Source organism: Gallus gallus, chromosome 2 (genome assembly GCF_016699485.2).
Source record: "Gallus gallus isolate bGalGal1 chromosome 2, bGalGal1.mat.broiler.GRCg7b, whole genome shotgun sequence".
Classification (NCBI taxonomy): Eukaryota; Metazoa; Chordata; class Aves; order Galliformes; family Phasianidae; genus Gallus; species Gallus gallus.
In genome coordinates, this window is record NC_052533.1 from 129,052,681 (window position 1) to 129,072,126 (window position 19,446).

General features: G+C 40.0%; 1 protein-coding gene across 40 annotated transcripts in view; it reads left to right on the forward strand.

The window, feature by feature from the left end:
- Positions 1 to 348: 348 nt before the first annotated feature.
- Positions 349 to 19,446, forward strand: part of RIMS2 (regulating synaptic membrane exocytosis 2) — a 445,399-nt gene continuing 426,301 nt past the window's right edge. For all 40 annotated transcript variants that reach the window (XM_040696415.2, XM_025148070.3, XM_046937976.1 and 37 more), the window contains exon 1: positions 349 to 652. In XM_040696415.2, coding sequence (XP_040552349.1) covers positions 483 to 652 — 170 coding nt within the window. In that variant the 5' untranslated portion in view covers positions 349 to 482. The remainder of the gene's footprint in view (positions 653 to 19,446) is intronic.

Consider the following 19,446-nt stretch of genomic DNA (forward strand, 5'->3'; position numbering starts at 1 on the left):
GCGGCGGCGGGAGGCGGCCCCCTCCATGGACGGCGGCGAGGAACGATGAGCCGCGGCCGGCGGCCGGGACCGGCGCTCGCCCGTAGGGGCTCTCCCCGCTGCGCGCCCCGGGGCGCCGCGGCTCCGCTCTCCCCCTCCGCCCCCCGCTCCGTCCCCCTTCTCCCCGCTCGGCGCTCGAGGTAATCCCGCTCGCCCCTAAAGCGCGGCGCTCCGGGGCTCATCCCGCCCTCTCCTCCCCTCCCCGGCCCTTCCCCTCCCCGCTCCCCGCCGCTCGCCCCCGTGGCCCCGCCGCCCCCGGGGAGCCGGCGGCCGGGCGGGTGGCTGCGAGGTCGGGGCTTCGGGCACCCCGCCCCTCGCCGCGAGGCTGCCGGCTGCTGACGGGCTATTGATTTGTATGTGCTTCGCCCCGCGCCGGCCGCTCCCGCCGCTGCCGCCGGAGCCAGGAGAGCGCTTCCCGTAGCGGCGCGGAGCTCCCACCAAACATGTCGGCTCCCGCCGGGCCCCGGGGCGGCCCTGCGCCTCCTCAGCCGCTGCCGGCGACTCAGCCCGAGATGCCCGACCTCAGCCACCTCACAGAGGAAGAGCGGAAGATCATCCTGGCCGTCATGGACCGCCAGAAGAAGGAAGAGGAGAAGGAGCAATCCGTGCTCAAGTAAGGGCGGGCGCGTCCCTTCCCCGTCCCCGGCCCTCTGGGGCGGCGCGGCCGGGCGGGATGGCGGAGCGGAGCGGGGTGGCGGGGCCGGGCAGGGCTGGCTCTCGCCACTCGGGCGGCGGCGGGGCGCGGCCGGGGCCGGCGCGGAGCCGGGGTCCGAGGCTCGCCGCTCGTCTCGGCGGGTCGGGCGGCGGCCGAGGCTCCGCTAGCCCCGGCGCCGGCGGGGGCACGGCGCCCAACATGGCCGCACAGGTGCCGTCCTCAGCCGGCGCGTGCCGCCGGCAGGAAGGGGGGAGCCGGGCCGAGGCGGCGCTTGGCGGCAGCGGGCTCCGTGCGGGGGCCCGGCGGGACTGCGGGCGGGCGGCGGCGGCACTGCCCCGCGCTGGCGGGACCGCTGGGGCCTAGGCTCCGGCCGCCTCGCCCGGTGGGTTTGCCATAGCCGCCATCTTCCTCCGACAACGTGTCTGCCGCCCGCCCCCGCCCCGCTGCTCTTTCCAAGCGGGAGCCCGCGGCCGAGCTTCAGCACCGGGAGCTGTCCGGCGGCGCCGCCCCTGCGGGCCCGGGGCTCGTCCTGCGGGGCTGCTGCGGGCGGAGAGCGGCCCCGCCGAGCGGTCCCGAGCCCCGCCGGCTGCAGCGGGAGGACTCTGGGAGCTGTCCCCTCGCCGTGGTGCTGACTCGTGCCTGCTTAAAAAGGAGCGATGTGCGCCTTTCGCGGGTACTGCTCTTAGCAACGCCGCGAGGCTGAAGCACCGAGCGCCTCTTTTCGTACCAAACCCCAGCAAGTTTAAGCACTGAATTAGTATTGTGCTGTGGGCATGTCAGCTCCAGCCAGCCCTCCGAGCTCCGTGCTTGGAACCTGCCCCGAAGCCTATTTCCAAGATTCTTTGCTTTTTTTTTTTAATCATCCTAACAAAAGCTTGCACTGAAGTTATCGCTTACATGGCAGCTATGGAGCTGTGAGGTGATCTAAACTGTGAAAGTCTGTTTCAAGAGATGTTTTTATTAGGTGTACATCTCAAAGAACAATAGCGTAATGTGAGCACTGGAAATAAAGTGCCATACGTAGTTTTATAACTAAATACCTTTCAACCTAATGCTACTTGATTGACTTGATATTGTGACACTTGTTTTAAAGCAAGTTGCACTCTTTGTATTTCTGAATAGTATATAAATGCACATGTCTGTCTAAAATCTCTGCACTCGTAAAATCATTAACCAAGAAGGAAATGGAAAAATATTCAAGTTGCAATTCAAATATACAATACTAGACTTACAGAAAGCTCCTGGCAACTTCTGTGGTAACTTCAGTATCTAAGATCTTAATGTGATACTAGGATCAGTTTGAACTCTTCAGCCTGCAGAGGGAAAATAAACTGTTTAGAATCTTGGAAGCAGACAATCAACAAAAGAAAGGGCTTTGTCACAATCTAAAGACAAACTTGAAACTTTAGGTGGGGTTTAGGCTCTCATTAAAGTTTCCTTTTGATTTCTGTGTGAGCAGTGAGGGAAGTGGCTTAAAGGTTATAAAGAAAGGATAGCCTGAAACAGGCTCTTATGAAAATGCTGTTCTCAGTGGAATTTGTATAGGTGGCCTGTAATATTTTGTAGGATACTAAGAAGTGATCTGGTGTCAGATGAATAAGTCGCCAGTTTCATTTTTCTTAAGTGAAGTGGCTCCTTGGTCCATCAGATGCGTGTTTATTCTGGAAATGCCAACAGATTTATTAATCACAACCTTCCACCAGTCATACCAGAGCGTGTTCTGCATTTTTAGATAGGTATTACTGAGCTTAATTCTCTTGACAGATGTTTTCCTTCTGTCAAGAGAAGAGAAAGAAGAAGAAAGAAAAAAAAAAGTGTATTTAGATGAATGGACTACTGTTATTGCATATAGATAAATATAGAGCTAAATCCTGCAGTCTTTGTTCAACTGTAATTCTCCTCGAAGGCAAGCTCCTTTTGAAGTGGAAGGTATTTTTGTCTGACTAAGCAATAAAATTGTGTCATTTCATTCCATGGAGAAATTTAGGAGGATAAAAAAAAGATGATTGAAACAAAAGTTGATGACTAGAGATCTGAGCACAATAACAGTTCAATTATTGTAGAAGGGGATACGCATGGGTCTTTACTAAATTTTAGATAATTCATGGTGATTGAATATTAGTATGAATGGCTAGTCCCTGGACTCTACTTCCTTTCTCTATTCTATTTCTATTTTGTGCTTTTCAAATTCTTATGCTGTGCCTATCACGGTGGTATTTGAGCATCTTCCAAAAGTGCATTAAGTAGTGTGACTCACATCTGTAATGTGGACTGTTTATTTTTTTCCTTGTGCTCCCTGGGGTAAATATGTGTGGATTTAAAATAGATACATATCTTCTTTTCCTTATGCTTGCTTTACTCTTTTTGGAGAAAAGAAATGCAGATGGTATTGAGTTGTAATCTGTAGCAACTAATAGTGATAGGTCAGCATGAATTCCTGCCAGGATTTGCTGGAACATGATGGCATGTAAAACTGAAGCTTTCCAGATTTGCTCTTTCCTTTGGCCTGGTTTGCTGTGTGAAATATGCCTCACTACAGTTGTGCACTGTGCTCCTGTGGTGGAGCTTCTGTGTTTAAAGGAGTACAGGCAGCAAACTGCTGCTCTGACTGCCTGTTCTTTGAAACTGATGGGATCCTTGGAGTGCGTTTTGCATGTCTTGTTCTGGGAAGGTGCCTTTTTGTTAAGGTTACTGTACGTATGTTGAACATAGTATTTAACATGCATAATGTTCAGAAAAAGTAAGCTTATGTCTGTATGAGGAGTGTAAGTCCTTCTCTCTTGTTATAGAAATATTTACATAATTTCAAATTCTGTATTTGTGAGTATTTTAATTTCTTGGATATTGCATAAAATGTAAAAACTTTACTCTTACGTGTATCCTTCCTCTCATAATTTCTAGTTTTGTGAGCATTAGCTTTCTAGTGGATTTTAAGTAACCCATTTCCTCTAAGTGAATTGCTTTATGAGATTCATGGTCTGCCTTTTTACTTCTCATTTGCACTTTATTTCTGTATCAAAGGACTGGCTAAAGAGGATGTGCACAGAAAAATCACTTGTAGAAGATGCTAGGTTGCTGACATTATGTGTGAAGATTTTGTTTCAGCCTGTATGGTGTGCATTTATAGCCATCTACTTGTAGGACCACAGGTTCCCAGCTCCTTTACCCAGCTATTCTATAAGTAAGATAACGTGCTCTGCTTGTGTGCTGAGACTCACAGCTCTGAAATTCACACTTTTCAGCTTTCCAGAGGTATGGGCAGTTTGGCCCAGCAGAAGGCAAGTTTTCCCAATAGAAGTTTCATCATGACATTAGTCAACTTTTCATACATTTGCGTGGTGTCACCTAAATTTACCATGAGGCCATTATAGGAGATCTCTCACTGTATGTGCATGTGACCAGAATCACCTGGGATTGCCATCATTTTTATCCAGGGAGAGAGAATGGATGGAGGCATGGCGGGTTAGATGGAGAAGGAGACTCTTTGTTTCCCACTCTGTCAGGTCCTCAGCCCTAGGAGGGTGTGGGTGGCAGTGGCCTTGTGTGTACTCAGTTGCTGTGTCTGTGGTTTCACAGCCATGGTAATAAATGACTGAAATTAAACCTCTGACAAGGAGACTGCGAGGAGGCTGGGCTGTGTAGGCTCCTGTGTGGGGCAGGATATTGGGCTTGGGGGAAAGGAAGCAACGGACTCATGGCTGTGAGTCCCAGCAGTGTAAATAGCTCAACAACCATTATACTGCTTTATAAATAATTATCCTGCTTTATGAGTAATCACCTCTGATTTACAACGCTTTCAAAGGAGTCTATGTTTAGGATTTGGATTTGGGCCTGAAGCGATGATGGAGGTGTAGGTGGTGATTATTGTTTTTTTCTTTTTTTTTCCAACATAGAGATGTGTATATGGGAAATTCTGAAGTTCAGTGAGTAACGCAGAAATATTTGCTTTTGGCCACGTTGTAAACTAGGACTTCAGGCAATAGTAGTTGATTGAGGTATTGTCCCATGGCTTAATACTTAGTTTTGCCTGAATTTAGAGTGCTGATCCGAGTAGGCTGTTACTACACCACTCATTTTTCCTTTGTTTCTATTTATTATAAAGAAAAATATGATCGAAATGTCTTTAATAACTTTAGGCAATATAAAATAGTGACAGTGGAAATTATAAGTGTAGGTAGAATTGAGAAAATGAACAAATCTCCTTATCTCCTTCTGCTTCCTTTTGCCTCTTTTGCCTTCCCTTTTCCCTTCCTACAACCTCGTTCTCTGTTCTCTCCCATTTTTTTTTTCTTTTTTAATCTTCTCCCCTTTCTTTCACTTAACAAATTTGTACTGCCTTTTTGGCCACTCAAAATTTCTGTTATTCCTTAGTCTTGTCTCTTACCACGTGGTTAGACACTTTATACTGTAAGTAATACCTGTCAGGATGTTACGCCTTGTACCATTTGCTCTTCAAGAAGACCCAGGCTTTACCGTTGTCCTCTAGAGCTTCTAGCATGCTTCCGGGCCCTGTCTACAAAGAATAGCAGTGGTACTTCCTGCCAGTGACTAAGCAGAATGTATTTGGAGATCATACAGACTGGCAGTAACGCTAATTACTGGGTTTGCTAATGTTAATGTTAAGTAAAATTTCAGAAAGCTGCAGTAGTGCTGATGTTGTTCCAGTGCTCCAAAAGTGCAGACAGGATGGGCTGGGCATAGAGAGGCCTGAAATCATGTGGGGTTGAAAAATAGAAAAGCTGATACAGAATTTAGTTAATGAGGAACCCAAAAAAGAGATAGTTATCACCGGCTGATATATGCTTTCTGAAAAGTGTATCTTGTGAAATAAATCTGCTTTTACACTCTTTGAAGCCAAAAGACAGTACTTAATTTTGCATCTTAAAGGCAAGAATGTAGACTATACTTCAAGGTATGAGGACTGTATCCTAGTAAGTGGTGAGTGGGTGAAATTCTGCGGTCTCTGGAAGTTGGGTTAGGGGGCTGAATGTTCCGTTCTGGATTTTGTGCACATATGTCTGTGAACTAGATAACATCTAAATAACTGAGAATGTCAAACAATTGATTTTTCCATTGAAACAATAGCTTAATTAGTGTGTGTATTTTAAGTACAAACTACATCAAAGAAACGTTACTCTAGAACTAAGGCTTATAACTTGAAATAAAGTATGTTTTTACCCTGCCAACTGAGTTTTAAAATAGTTAAATCATATTCAAAGTTCTGTAACAAAGAGGAAAGAGTAGTACAATGGTTTGAACTTTGAAATTTAATCCAGTGGAACCACTCGTGAGATTACTCATGTACATAAATGTTCATTTTTTATCTATAAGGTGAACACAGCAGTCTTGGGAATTTTTGAAGTGAATGTCACCTCTCATTCTGCTTTTCTGACTTCCTTAAAGCTTTACAATCCTGTAGAGTCAGAAGGCTATAAAAGTTTCGATGTATATTGGTCTCTGTTTTTCAAGCTCTTGTTTTCTAGCAAGAATCTTTATGTTGCCTTCTTTCCTTTTTCCCCAGCATTTCTCTGATAGATGTTTTTTTTTTCCTCTACAAGAAGAAGAATTTAGGAAGATAAAAAACCCAAAAGAAACAAAAAATTGATTAGTTATGATCTATTCTATGCTTACTTAACTGCTGCAGATGTTACACCTTAACAGTGAGTCTTGAGATGGGGACAGTTTTTTGAGGAAGTCTAGACCATATAGGCTATCATAACCATTTGTCTTGCTATATCGTGGTTAGTAGCTAAAAGTTATCATAGATAACTAATATGTTTTAAAAATGAGCAATGGTGAGTCTTTTAAATTCAGTCTCATAAGTGAGAAGAAACTACTTAAAACTGTTTTTTTAAAAATGGCATTCAGTACTAGTTGTAATTCAGGCAAATTAACTGAAATACATTTAAGTTCAAATCAAACTATGTTGTTTTCCATGCTAAGTTTAGAGTATGTCTCTTGAAAGGCTGCATGTTGTCATAGGAGGATCTATTAGAACCTCAAATTGTAACTGGCTTTTGAGGCTGTATTATAATTCATTAAGAACAACAGTTTATATCTAGTCTGGTAGTGCTTTTTTAAGCTCAGTAAACTCCAGCAACTGTCTCTCATGTTTTGTTGAACTTCTGGTGATACAGTAAAATTGTAGGTTTTTCTGCTTTGACTGATTCCTCTTGTTTGTTTGTTTTCTTTTTTTCCCCAAGGTACTGTGTTGAAGCTGCAAAGTCAGGACCAAGATTGTAACAGCTAATGTAATAGTGCAAGATCATGTAGGGGAATAGCAGTGTGTTTAAGAAGTTAATATATTTCATTTTAGGAGTGTAAGATTTCAAAGTAATTTATACTGTTCTCTGCTGTTTTTGTTGAAGGTGAAATACAATTCTTTTATATCCTTGAATTTAAATGTCGATTGCCATCACATTTTTCTGCCTAAACATTTTTGTTGGGTTATTTTAGTTGCATTTTGATAATCTGAAATCAAATTCATGCATTTTGATGGGGAGGAGTTTCAGGTAGTCCACTTGACTTGGAGTTTTGAAGTTTTGATGACAGAGCCTGAATATTAACTTTGATTTAGACTTTAAGATGTTGTTACAACCATACTGAGATACCCTCTTTGTTTTAGCTGTAGTCAGCAAGAGCTGAACTTGTTACAAAAAAATCCAATTGCTTCTATTTAGAAAATTCCCAGAGAAAATCTTTAAACTTTAATTAAAACATAAATAAGCGATTTTCTTTTTACTGTCTTATTGGAATTGATTCTTTTTTCTTATGTCTTACATGAATTTGCTTAAATGCTTTGTCTGTTCAGTACTATTATTTTTAAGGTGAATTGTTTCCTGTAGCAAATACTGCATTATAATTGTACATGTGCTATCTCACAGATTGTACAGCATCACTAAGTATTTGATATAGCAGGGCAGTAGGATTCTGTATTTGTGGGGGTAGTCTTTCTTTAGAATGTGTATTATCATACAAATATTTTGACTTCTAAATGAAATTGTGAGTTACGATCACTTGTAGTTTTTGGAAAATGTTTTGCAAGCATCTTCCAGATAGCTTTTCAAAAATGAGAACTGTAGTGTGTTAGTAATAAATCTTTTTCCCTGGGCTGTTGCTCCAACTCTTGATGTATGTATACATTTTTCTTTTTATAGAAAAGGTGAGTGAGAAGTAATGGTTTTGTAAGGCTGTTTAAAGCTCAAAAAAAAAAAAAAAAAACAAAACAAACAAAAAAAAAAACAACCAACAACCAAAGACCAATAGAAAATAGGGCTGGCTGAGGCCTCAAGAGGCCTTCCAATTCATCCTTTGCTTGAAGGTGTGACCTGTTATAACAGAACAATTCCTGACACTTACTTTGTCTAATATAGTGGTTCCCAGCTGTGAGGGCACACCTGGCCAATGCAATAAATAGATTTCATGGCTGAAGCAGGAGCACATTGCAAGACATATACAGAGTTCAAGCTAATTGGCTCTGCAAGAGCTGTGCTGCCTACACAGGAAAAGATGAGGAGTGGCCCAAACAGATCTTGGCATAAAACTTCTCGATCTTGATATGTATGAAGTTTTTTTGTAGGTGACAGTTTATTGTTGAGAAGCATGGGAACAGAGAAATACAACTACTGACCTAACCAGGGATGGAGATTCCTGGATCTCCCTAGGTAATTTATTTCTGCTTCTCAGTGTAGTTATCCTTACAATTTGATTTTTTTTCTCCTAACATAAAACCTCTTTCCTGCTGTTAGCTACTTTGGAAATGCAGAACATTCTGTTACTCTTTGCTGCAACCTTTAGTATGTTTCACATGTGGGATTGTATCTCCTCCTGTAGGTGAGAATCGACTCCTTTCTGTAGACTCAACAGGTCATATTTTATAGACTTTTGGCTATTCTTGTTGCTGTTCTCAGTATTCCTTCTAATTGAACTTTTCTGAAATACAGTGTCCAGAATGAGACACAGTATTGCAGACAAGGGTTTGGGGAGAGTGCAAGGGTAATGTGATATGTCCTACCTAGAGCACTCACTTCCCTTATACTGTCAGTGTCATGCATATTTGGGGTTTTTGTTATGGTGTAGCAAGTGGACTCACAGTTTGCTTGGGATCTACTGTACCTTCAACGTACTCTTCTGCAGAGCTGCTGTTGAGGGAATCACTACCTGTGTTGTCTTCTGAAGTTGATTATCCCAGCTACATATGGGGTTGGTCTACATCCCTGTTGAATTGCATTCTGTCTGTATCAGATACCTCGTACAATGTTGTATTAGAGCACTTGCGTATACAGCCCATGGAGCAACAACTAGGATTTGCCTCTGGAGAGTATCCTAATGACAAGCTGTATAGACTTTTTCTTGCTTGTCCACACTTTCAAAGAATCATAGAATCACCAAGGTTGGAAAGGACCTCCAAGATCATCCAGTCCAACCGTCCACCTACCATCAATATTTCCTCACTAAACCACGTCCCCCAGTAGAACATCTAAACATTTCTTGAACACCTGCAGGGAATGGTGATTCAATCACCTCCCTGGGCAGCCTATTTCAGCACCTGACCACTCTTTTGGAGAAGAAGTTTTTACTAATGTCCAACCTGAATCATCATGGCAAAACCTGAGGCCATTCCCTCTAGTTACATGGGAGAAGAGGCTGACCCCCACCTTGCCACAGCCTCCTTTCAGGTAACTGTAGAGAGCGATAAGATTTCCCCTGAGCCTTCTCTTCTCCAGACTAAATAATCCCAATTCCCTCAGCTGCTCCTCATAAGAGTTGTACTCCAGGCCCCTCAAAGGTTGGTTGTCCTTTTCTGGACATACTTGAGGGCCTTGATGTTTTTCTTGCAGTGAAGGGCCTAAAACTGAACACAGTATTTGAGGTGCGGCCTCACCGGTGCTGAGTACAAAGGGACGATCACTTCCCTGTTCCTGCTGTCAGTGCTATTTCTAATACAAGCCAGGATGCCATTGACTTTCTTGGCCACCTGGGCACACTGCTGGCTCATGTTCTGCCGAGTGTCAACCAAAACCCCCAGGTCTGTTTCTTCCACACACACTTCATAGGCAGAATGCAGAATTATCTCATTCTAGTTTTGCCCATGGCTTATTGGTTAGGGAAGAGAGAGCTGTGTTCAAAACTTCTCAAGCTGAGAAGAGTGTAGAACACAGAGCTCGCACATCCTTGGAAAGGCTTTTTCAATACTGTAAGGGAAAGAGTTGATGCCTGTGCTATATGTATTTCTTCTGTGGAAGCTGTTGCTTGATGTAGAACAAATTTGACAAAGAAGTTGGGATGCCAAAGATATTTAATTACTAAGCATCTAATGAAAACAAGTGGATGGATAGTGGAAAGAGATTGTTCACATTCCTGCCCAAAAAAAGAACTGATGACATGTTATTAGGTGCCAAGGTGTCCTTATGGGAGAGAACTACGGCTAGACAGAAAAGTTTGGGTTGTGAGTCCTCATGAAATCAGACTTTGGGTTCTGCACTCTGAGAACTGCTTGGTTAAAGAAAGGAATTGTCTCAGTTTTGGTATATGTTTCATTCCACATTTACAACATTTGGAGTTTGGGATGGAGTACAGAGAATCTCTGAAATTATTCTGATCAAATATCAGTACCCGCAGTGTAATACGTCTACATATAAAATAGCTTAACATTCTGAAATTCTAAAATTCAATTTAGAGCCAATGGAAAAAGAGGTGTTTTCAGGATGTAATCTGTCTCATCTTAAATTAGGCAGTTCATGTAGTCTGGATGAACTGCAGAGCCTATTTCCGGCCATGGACTTAAAAAGAAGATAGAGTATGTCAGACATAGAGTCCCTTTAGACATCTTAAGCTGGGTAAGTTGAATCTCACCCTCCGAGTTCTGGCTTTGAGAACACTTCATTCTGTGGTCTAATAAAAGTGCCACAGCCACGCTCTGTACTGGCACTGACTTTTATGGCTCTCTAGAGGTCTTCAGAAGCCTGTCTGTCAATCTGTACCTTTGGCTAATATTTTAATAAATTATTAATTAGGCCATGTTTATTTATCCATATCTTTAGTGTTTGAGACTCGCTACCAGGAACCTGAGTATGCTTCCTTCCTAGTTCTAGGTTATTCTTAGGATTTTATGTATCTCTTAGACTAATTTCAGAGAACCTTCAAAGAATGAGGTTTAAAAGAAGACCTTGGAATATGAGATACTTCCAGTATGTGGGATGAAACGTATTTGCCAACAAAAGGACATTGTGAAGTAAATCTGCGCATTGCATTCTCTAGCAGGAATGATTAGTGGATATTTCCCGCCAGAAGATAGAAAATCATGGCTGAAGGTAGTCTAGTTGCTAGATGAGTAGTTAAAAGCACAGAATGTTTCTGCCATATGGAAATAAATATTTCTCTATAACCTCAGTTTAAGGTTTTTCTGAACTCGCGCAGCTTCTCTCTTCCATGTACCAATGTAAGTTAGAGATTTCAACATATACTTTGAGTATCTTCCATGCTTTTTCTGTCAGTAAATCATTAATTTAACAATATTTATTTAGCTACTGTGTATTTAGAAGTTGGTAGGAACACTTTTGATAAATAAAAAAAATAGGGTTTGATTTGCTGTTGAGAGAAACTATTAATAGGCATTCTGAAACCAGCATTTTCTTATTTTTAAAAGCCTGGATAAACAGGTATCTGCTGAAGATGTTGTGTGGATTAGAAATTAAATATATTTTTGCTGAATCAGGCCTTAAGACAGTTTGGGAACACGAGTTTTAATTCAGCGTGCTTCTATTAATTTGGTTAGTCACTGCGATTATGATTCATTTCATTCTGTGTAACCAACTGCTGCACAGTAAGTGACAGCTGAACCATGTATTATCTAACAGCTAGAAAAATAGCATCACTGTCACGTTTGGAAGGCTGAGGATTATATTTTTACTGAACACGTGTTTTGTACTAAAGTTAAAACGCTTCAAGAAAATCTTATTTTTTCTTAAGCTACTTATAGCATTACTGATATGAAATATAACAGTAAACAAGTGAACTATTTAAAGCAAGAATTTTATTTCAGTTCGTATCTGTAATGAAGGGTTTTGTTCTGTTTTTGAATAATTTCTTGGCTTTTAGGATTAGTTGTGAAATTATACTGTAGATGCTTTGCTGATAGTCTGGTTTACATGGAAGTGGCAGATTTGCGGAGCTAAATGTAACAAAAGGAGATATTTCTTGAATGTTGGTACTTCTTTCATGTTAATATATTTCACATCAAAAGACATTTCAAGAGAAGAAGCAGTTGTCATTATTCTGCTAAACATTACCAAACATACTAGGGAGATTCAAAAGTTAGCAGGCTGTGCAGTTAAGCAAACTAACAAAAAACCAAATTATCCTGTAAACAAAATTACATTTTTATCCAGTTTCCATATTTCTTTTTAAAGATTACACTTTTGCTTAAAAATGAGTATCAGAAAATCCAAATAAATGTTTTCTTTTCCTGTTTATGGTTTATTTGAAATAGGTGATTCGTACAGGTTGATGTGAAGCCAACAAAAGGTATTTTCAGGATAGCGTACAGCAAAAGCTCTCAGTATTTGAAAAAGGTGAATTCTTCTATCTGATTGATATCTGAAAAAGAAGTGGACGAATGTGAATGAAGTTTATGGCGGCTATAGCTAAACACTGACACACATTTAAATATTTTGAATTTATTTAGGCATGGATGAAAGACAAACGTTTTTATAGTGTATATATGAAGACACCATGTGCCGGACTTGCTGAGCATTCTTGTCCACAATTGTTTGAATTCTGTATCTGAAAAGTCTTTCCTAACAGATACTTTCTTTTATAAAATATTCTTTCATTTGGGAAAAGGCAAAATAAACATTTGATCAGAGTTTTAGGTATTAATGTGAATGGTAGTATTTGTTCTACACAAACAAGAATAATGAAAATTGTATAATTAGGGTGCAATCAGAATAACACATGCCCCAGCACAACCTTAGTAAAAATAACTAATTCTTTTCTCACTAAGATCAGTTATTTACAAGGAGAAGATACATTAATTAAAATGAATATAGGTTTAAAAATTCTTTTTTTGGACTTCTAATTTTGTTAAGTAATATTTTTAAAAATGGAAAGCTTTCACCGAAACTGCATTTTTACTGTGCGTTCAGCAATAATTTAATAGTTAATAATGTCTCTCTTTTTTTACAGCAAGTAACCAGCGTACATATAAATAATATAGCATATCCATCGCAATTTACATTTACTTTTTTAGTCAAGAAAGAATTTCCTGAGTCAGAAAATGAATTAATTCATATGGTCATTAAAAAAAATAGGTGCACAGTTGAATACTTTTTGTTGCTACTGATTTCAGTAATCCAATAATATGCTCTTAATTTTGTTCTTAGGTAAATAGGAAAGAGTAGTTTAGAATTGGTAGCTTTTTTGTCACTCTTTGTAACCACAGGTTTTTCTTTGGCAGGGGCTTAGGAGTGTTTTATTGTAGTAATCCACGCAAAGCTTTACTTTCAACAGGGCTGCTGTGCTTAACCCAGGTAAGACTGAGCACTTCCTTAATAAAGATGACCTGTTTTAAAACAGCTTTTGCCTCCCATTGTCACTGCTGGGCTTTCAGTAAAGCTGTCCGTGAGAAGGATGGTGGCTTGTGTTAAAAGAGGGAAAGTACCATGAAATAACTTCCAGCTTGGATACAAATAACTTGCATTCAGTATTTGTAACACTGCTGTATAGCATTATCATGATGTGGGATGAGGTTTATGCAGGAGCTCTTCAATGCGTTTTCATTACTTAACAGATTGGGCAATCATTAGTATTTCTTTTTAGGGATGGTTGGAACATCTGCATAATAGCTTCTATACTTACAGTGCTAATATGTATTCCAGCTTTAGTTTCAGTTTAATAATTTTTTTCTTTGGAAAACTTCTCTGGGTGTGATGCAAAGGGAGGAAAGCATTGTTGAATTTTGCCCATCAGCTCCATTATCTTTGCATTTTAATTCATAATTGGCTTCATACTGGCATAATAATAATAAAAATTATAAAAGATAAGAATTTATACAGAAGCACGTATTTCTGTAGATTCATAATTAAAAATTGCATCACCAAAACACCAGCCAGTATTTTGTGACTATGTTCACAAAGGGTAACTCAAGCCTCATGACATCCCTCTTATGAGTCCCTGAGTTAATGAAACAAAAGAGGAGGGTTCCCCCAGAGGTGGGTTTGTGTGGTCTGGCTCTGTGGGCAGCCCAGTGCTGTCAGAACCCCGTGCCCACCTCAGCAGTGGCTCCCTGCCTTCCCGGCACCACTGCGGCCTGGTGCAAGTGTATGGAGAGCTGTCCAGTGGAAGTGCTGCAGGGAATTTAAAAATATCCTCCTCCTCCCTATTTCGGCAGAGCTATTTTTAAGCTGCAGAAAGGAACTGATCTGGTTTACTGTATGGTCCTGCAAGCAGCTGTGCTAGTGCAGCTGAGGGGCTGGCAGAGATGAGCTTAGTTCTGTTTGTGTTGCTGGAAGCAGAGGCCTTACTCTGCTCTTGTTTCCACAGTCGGCAATGACTGCTCTTGTTGCAGTCATTGAGAAAACCTGCAATCAACTCTTAGGAAATCATTTCCGATTTTGAAGATCCCATTTTTGAAGTTTATGAGTAAATGCAGCCAAAAATAACATTCAGAGCCTTTCCTTGTGAAGAAAACAAGGAAGATGCTCCTAAAATTTGACCGCTGAGTAACTGGAGTTGAAAAGCCATTGCTGATGTTAGCTCGGGGTGAACTAACCTTTGTGCCTCAGTGGCTGTAGTTTTTTTCTCAGACACTTTGAACTGGTTTTCTGGTGAGCAGAGTAGGCCAGTTTTGCTTGCGGGTTATGGAAGGAAAGGAAAGGAAATGCCTTAGATGAAGCCGGGCAAGTGGATGGGCTCTGGAAAGCTGTGTTGTTCCATTTTCCGATGTGATCTGCATCATAAATAATGAAAGGTGTGTAGCAAAGATCCTAGTTGTAATTGCAGCACACACAAGCTCATGCATTTTCATAGGTGGCATAATGACCAAATACTCTTCCTATTGAGTGAATCGTGGGAGAGTTGCTTTGCCCTACTTCAGGTTTTGTATGGAGATAAGAATTTTTGATTGTTCAAATTATGTCATGATTTTGGCTCTAAATTTGTTTGCAATTTACTTGAAATGCAGACTACTGAAAAAAGAGAACACAAATAATTTTATTGTAATTTAATTTATTATCTTCTTAAATAGTGGATCCTGTAGGTTGCAGCAGTTATGACTGAATTTAAATATGCTAGGGTCAGTGAACTACTGAGAGCTTCTAAGGTAGTGCAAATGAACACAAAGTGTGAACTGAACCTCTGCTACAGTCTATGCCAGTGCAGGAGAAAAAAGATAGACATGGTATCAAAATGATTACATTTTTATAATTGTTATAAAAGAAATAGATTCTGCCAAGTTACAGACTTGCCAATTTTATTTGTGCACCTGACATGTGACCACACTGAAAGAACATTTTTCTTTAAAAAAAGATTCTAAGAAATATAGCACTACTGTAGCAGTAATGTTTTTCTGAATATTAGCCTCCTTATTTTCAAGCAATGCTATGATTTAGAGGGGAATTTCATTCTTTCAGGAGACAAATAAATCTATTAGGACCAGAGTATTATGTAGGGCTATTAAATATTCACATATTTTGTTCTACTTGGTTGCTAATATTAGTCCCGTATTCATTAGGATCTACAGTCTACTACTGGACAGAAAGTATTTTTTTTTCTTGTATCGCTGTTGCAGGCATCTTTGGTCTGAATTTTACTGAAGAATAAAACAGCTGTCCCCTTTCTTGTTCCTCCCCTCTAGGCTGCTGGTAAAAATTACTTCAGAAACAATATTTTAACGTGTTAACACGTGTTATACCCCAAAAGGAGTGTGATGATCCTCCTTTCAGAATCAAAGCCCACTCTTCTGGAATGATTTGCTGCCCCAAAATGTGAATAAATTACACATGTTTAAAAATGTCATATTCACTTAGAAACCAGCAATTTCATTAAAACTAAATTTCTTTTGACAATTTTTTCCCCCTGTAGATAATAGACACATTTCTGGAGGCCATGGTAAGCTTTTACTTTTTCACAGGTTAATATTCATACTGTCTCAGTGCCTGGTTCAATAAATTCCCAGTGTCCGACTATATTAGAGTGACTTCATTATTTGTTTGTACTGGTGGCTTGAATGTTTGTTACTGTAAATTCAAGTATTAGAAGGTCTCTCCTCCTAATGCTGTATGTAAAGCAGATGCACTCACTCTGGCTGTAGAAAACCTCTATATTTTAGAGATTATGATGGTATTATTTTGAAATAAGGAAAATACTATGGACAGCATATTCATCTTAAGTGAGATTTTTATTTCATCCAAGAAGTGATAACATTTATTAAAGCAGTCCAGACACGTTTTAATCTATACTAATTCAAAGTTAATGTTTTTAGTTTGCTTATACAAAATCGGATTTTCCATTTCTTGTAATTTTATATCCTTGTTATATGTAAAAGTCTCTGGGAGATGACCACTTAAGTCTGTTGGTTGCATAGATTTTAGTATAGATTAATATAAAATTATAAACTTTGCCCAACTTGTTTTTACAAATGAAGCTTTTAAGAAAATATTTAGGTTATACTGTACCACTGGCACATAAAACACTTCATGATGCTTTCTTGAAAAAAATTATTTCCATAATAAAATGATCGAATCTGATGTTGGTTTAACTTGCATTCTTTTATTCTGTTTAAAGTCTACTGATGTCATTAGATCACTTCTGATGTAATCTTATTGTCAAAGAAAAAAAAAAAAGTCCATTATTCCTCATCATTTGTGTCAAAACCTATAACAACAATGAGGGACTGAGGGACTGCAGACAGCCTCTCTCCTGTCCTGTAGAATTTAAGCAATGGATTTGTAGTTCCTGAAGTAGCATTGTTGCCTGTGGAAAAGTGGAGAGAACAGTAATGTGAAGTGAGGTGTGGCGCCCATAACAGAGAATTCTTGACACAAAACCCCTTCAGTTGTGTTAGAATTGTATTCTTAGTTCTCGGAGGGATTCTTCTGTTCTCTCTTAGTACGGAGGACCATTATCGTACCATCATAATCACTGAAGAGCCATCCAAATCTTCTTATGTTTACTGTTAATGCTGCTTGAGCTGGAAGTGTGTGATCTGAAAGCAGAGATTGTAGTCTGACTGCTCGAACTTTGCTGCTGTCTTTTATATTCTTACACAGTAAGGTGTTTTCTGGTAATTCCTTCAAAGGTTGGTGATGTTTTTCCCCTGTTAGAAAGAGATAAGCATCATAATGGCTAGCTTTCGACTAGATGATCCATGGATAAGTGGATGAAATCTGTAAAGTAAATAAGGAAAAAGGAGACAATTTGCCCAGAGTCCGTTAGCAAGTGAATGAACTGACTGCTGTCCTTCACAAATATTGACATTAATTGCAGCTCTTTAGAAATTAACTTTAAAAGTCGTGAAGTTAGCCAGCTGTTCTAGTTTCAGCAATTCCTGTGTTTGTTTTTGCTTTTAGGGTTTCTTTCTTTCCTTAAAAATAATTAAATAAATCATTTGTTAATCTTTAGCTGCTCTGCTACTTCTAAATGAATTCATGTAACATCACGTTGTGGGATACACGTATATAAAGGTTAACACTTTAATGGACATTGAAACTATCGTACATTCCCCAAATCTGGTAAAGCTTTTGGGTTAAAGTTCAAGAATAATCACATACGTAGCAAGTATTGTGCTTATAATAATAAAATGGGAGTAAAAGGAAATTGCAATTTGATATATTCACGTATGACATCATCTCCTATGTAGATACCTCTTGTAGTTTTTTTATTTGTTTGCAGTAGATAAGGAGAGGACAATAGGGCTTTCCGTGATTCTCATTCTCTTTCTTACAGCTAGTTAACTTGCCTTTCAGAGTGTGCTCACTGCTTGTGTTACTTGAATCAGTTGTTATGTATTTTTTTTCTGAAATCTAAAAGTATTTGAAGAATAGTTCTGATTTAAAGCTAAGAGAGTTCTTATCTATTTAGTAAAGTGTAAAATAGGAATAATGCACAGGTCTGCTGAATAATAAAAATCTGTAGTGTTCTCTCTATATATGGTTTTTATAAAAAATGCCAATTATCTTTGAAAAGTAAATAAGCAATAACAAGTCAGCACCTTTGGGATCCCATTAGGAGAATCTTTCTGAATTGTTCTTACCGTCTGTGTTACGCTATAAAACACTTCTGCATATTCTATCTTTCGTAGATAACATGTAAAAATAGTTGCCGTACTGTCTTGCATTATCTTTGTCCCAGTATCTTTGTCTTAGCTCTTTTCACTGGCAAATCCCTCTATGTCTGCTGCTAACAACTTCATGGGTGCTAGCAAAACCGACTCCCGTCTGTAGCTAAATTTATCCAGTTTAGTCAAGAATCAAAGTACAGAGATTTGAAAAGGACGTATTTAATTAATGTTATTTCTAACAGTTGGCGTTTGATAGCTGAGGCTTTTTTTGCGCTGTCAGCTGCACCATTTCTAACTGAAGTGCTGTTTTTCATTTGCTTGTGACAGACAGCCGTGCCAGTCAAAATGCGAGAGCCTGGGTGCTATCAGCTTCTGTTCATTTGCTTATTCACTTTCTTGTTTTGCTACAACCTACTTGTGCTCTCTCAATCTGTCAGACGCACTTAAAGTAAGTTGTAGTCTACATTTCCACGCTAGTTTTGTTTTCCCATGTTTCTGTATTTAATAAGCTGTTTTATCCCATTTCAGTTAGAGCAGATTGATCTACATTCCTCAGAAGATGGATGGATTGACTGAGGGCCCTGAGAGAGCTTTCTTGAATTTCTTTTCAGAGACCTTCTGCAAGTTTGTCCTCAGCAGCTCTGTGGGTGTTTCCTGGGTAGAGATGGAGAGAGATTTGACTGTAACATTTTGTTCCCAAATTTTGGGATTGCCTGCTCTGTCAGTAAGAAGGAAGTGATTAGAAACAAGAACAAATTTAGATGATCCCTTTGCACTCCCAAAACACATTTCACAGCCTTCGACAAATGTTGCCTCTAAAGCAGTACAAGTAGGTTTTGTTCCATTCTCAGAACTTTTGGCAGAAAGAGAGCCAACTCTTTCACAAGACTTATGTGGGCATTTTTCTTTCTGCTTGTTCTTTGCTGTCCTTGAAGAAGAATTTTGTTTTTGGAAGAGGTTTTCAATTGGAAGGTGAACCATTCATTTTAAGAGCCATATGAATTTGAGCTCAGTCAGGTAACAGTTGCAAAACTGTTTTCCAGATTGGGAATGCTCTGTCAGGAGCTTAACAGAATACGCTTCCCAGTGTTTGCAGTTTGACGTATATTCCAGTTCTCTGGATCCAGGTGTGCAACTTGACTTTGAGGTTTTAGTTGATAGTAGAACAAATTGAAATGTCTCTTCTAGTTCCCCTGTGTCCTGGCTTCTGCTAAGAGGAAGCACTTCTGTGTGCATCAGGTGAGGGTCATGGCATGCTGTAAAACAGCTGCTGTGGGTTATTTGTGGTGAAGATATCTCAGTCCTGATGCACAACAGAAAATACGTTTAGGTTCATCCCAGGTCTTGTCCTGAATTCCATTACCTGCAGCGTGTGTTGCATTGTGGATTAATCAGCTGTATCTATAGCAGCAAAATCTGTAGTTTGACCTGCAGCGATGTTTTTGACTATAGAAGGTGTGAGGAGGTATCTTCT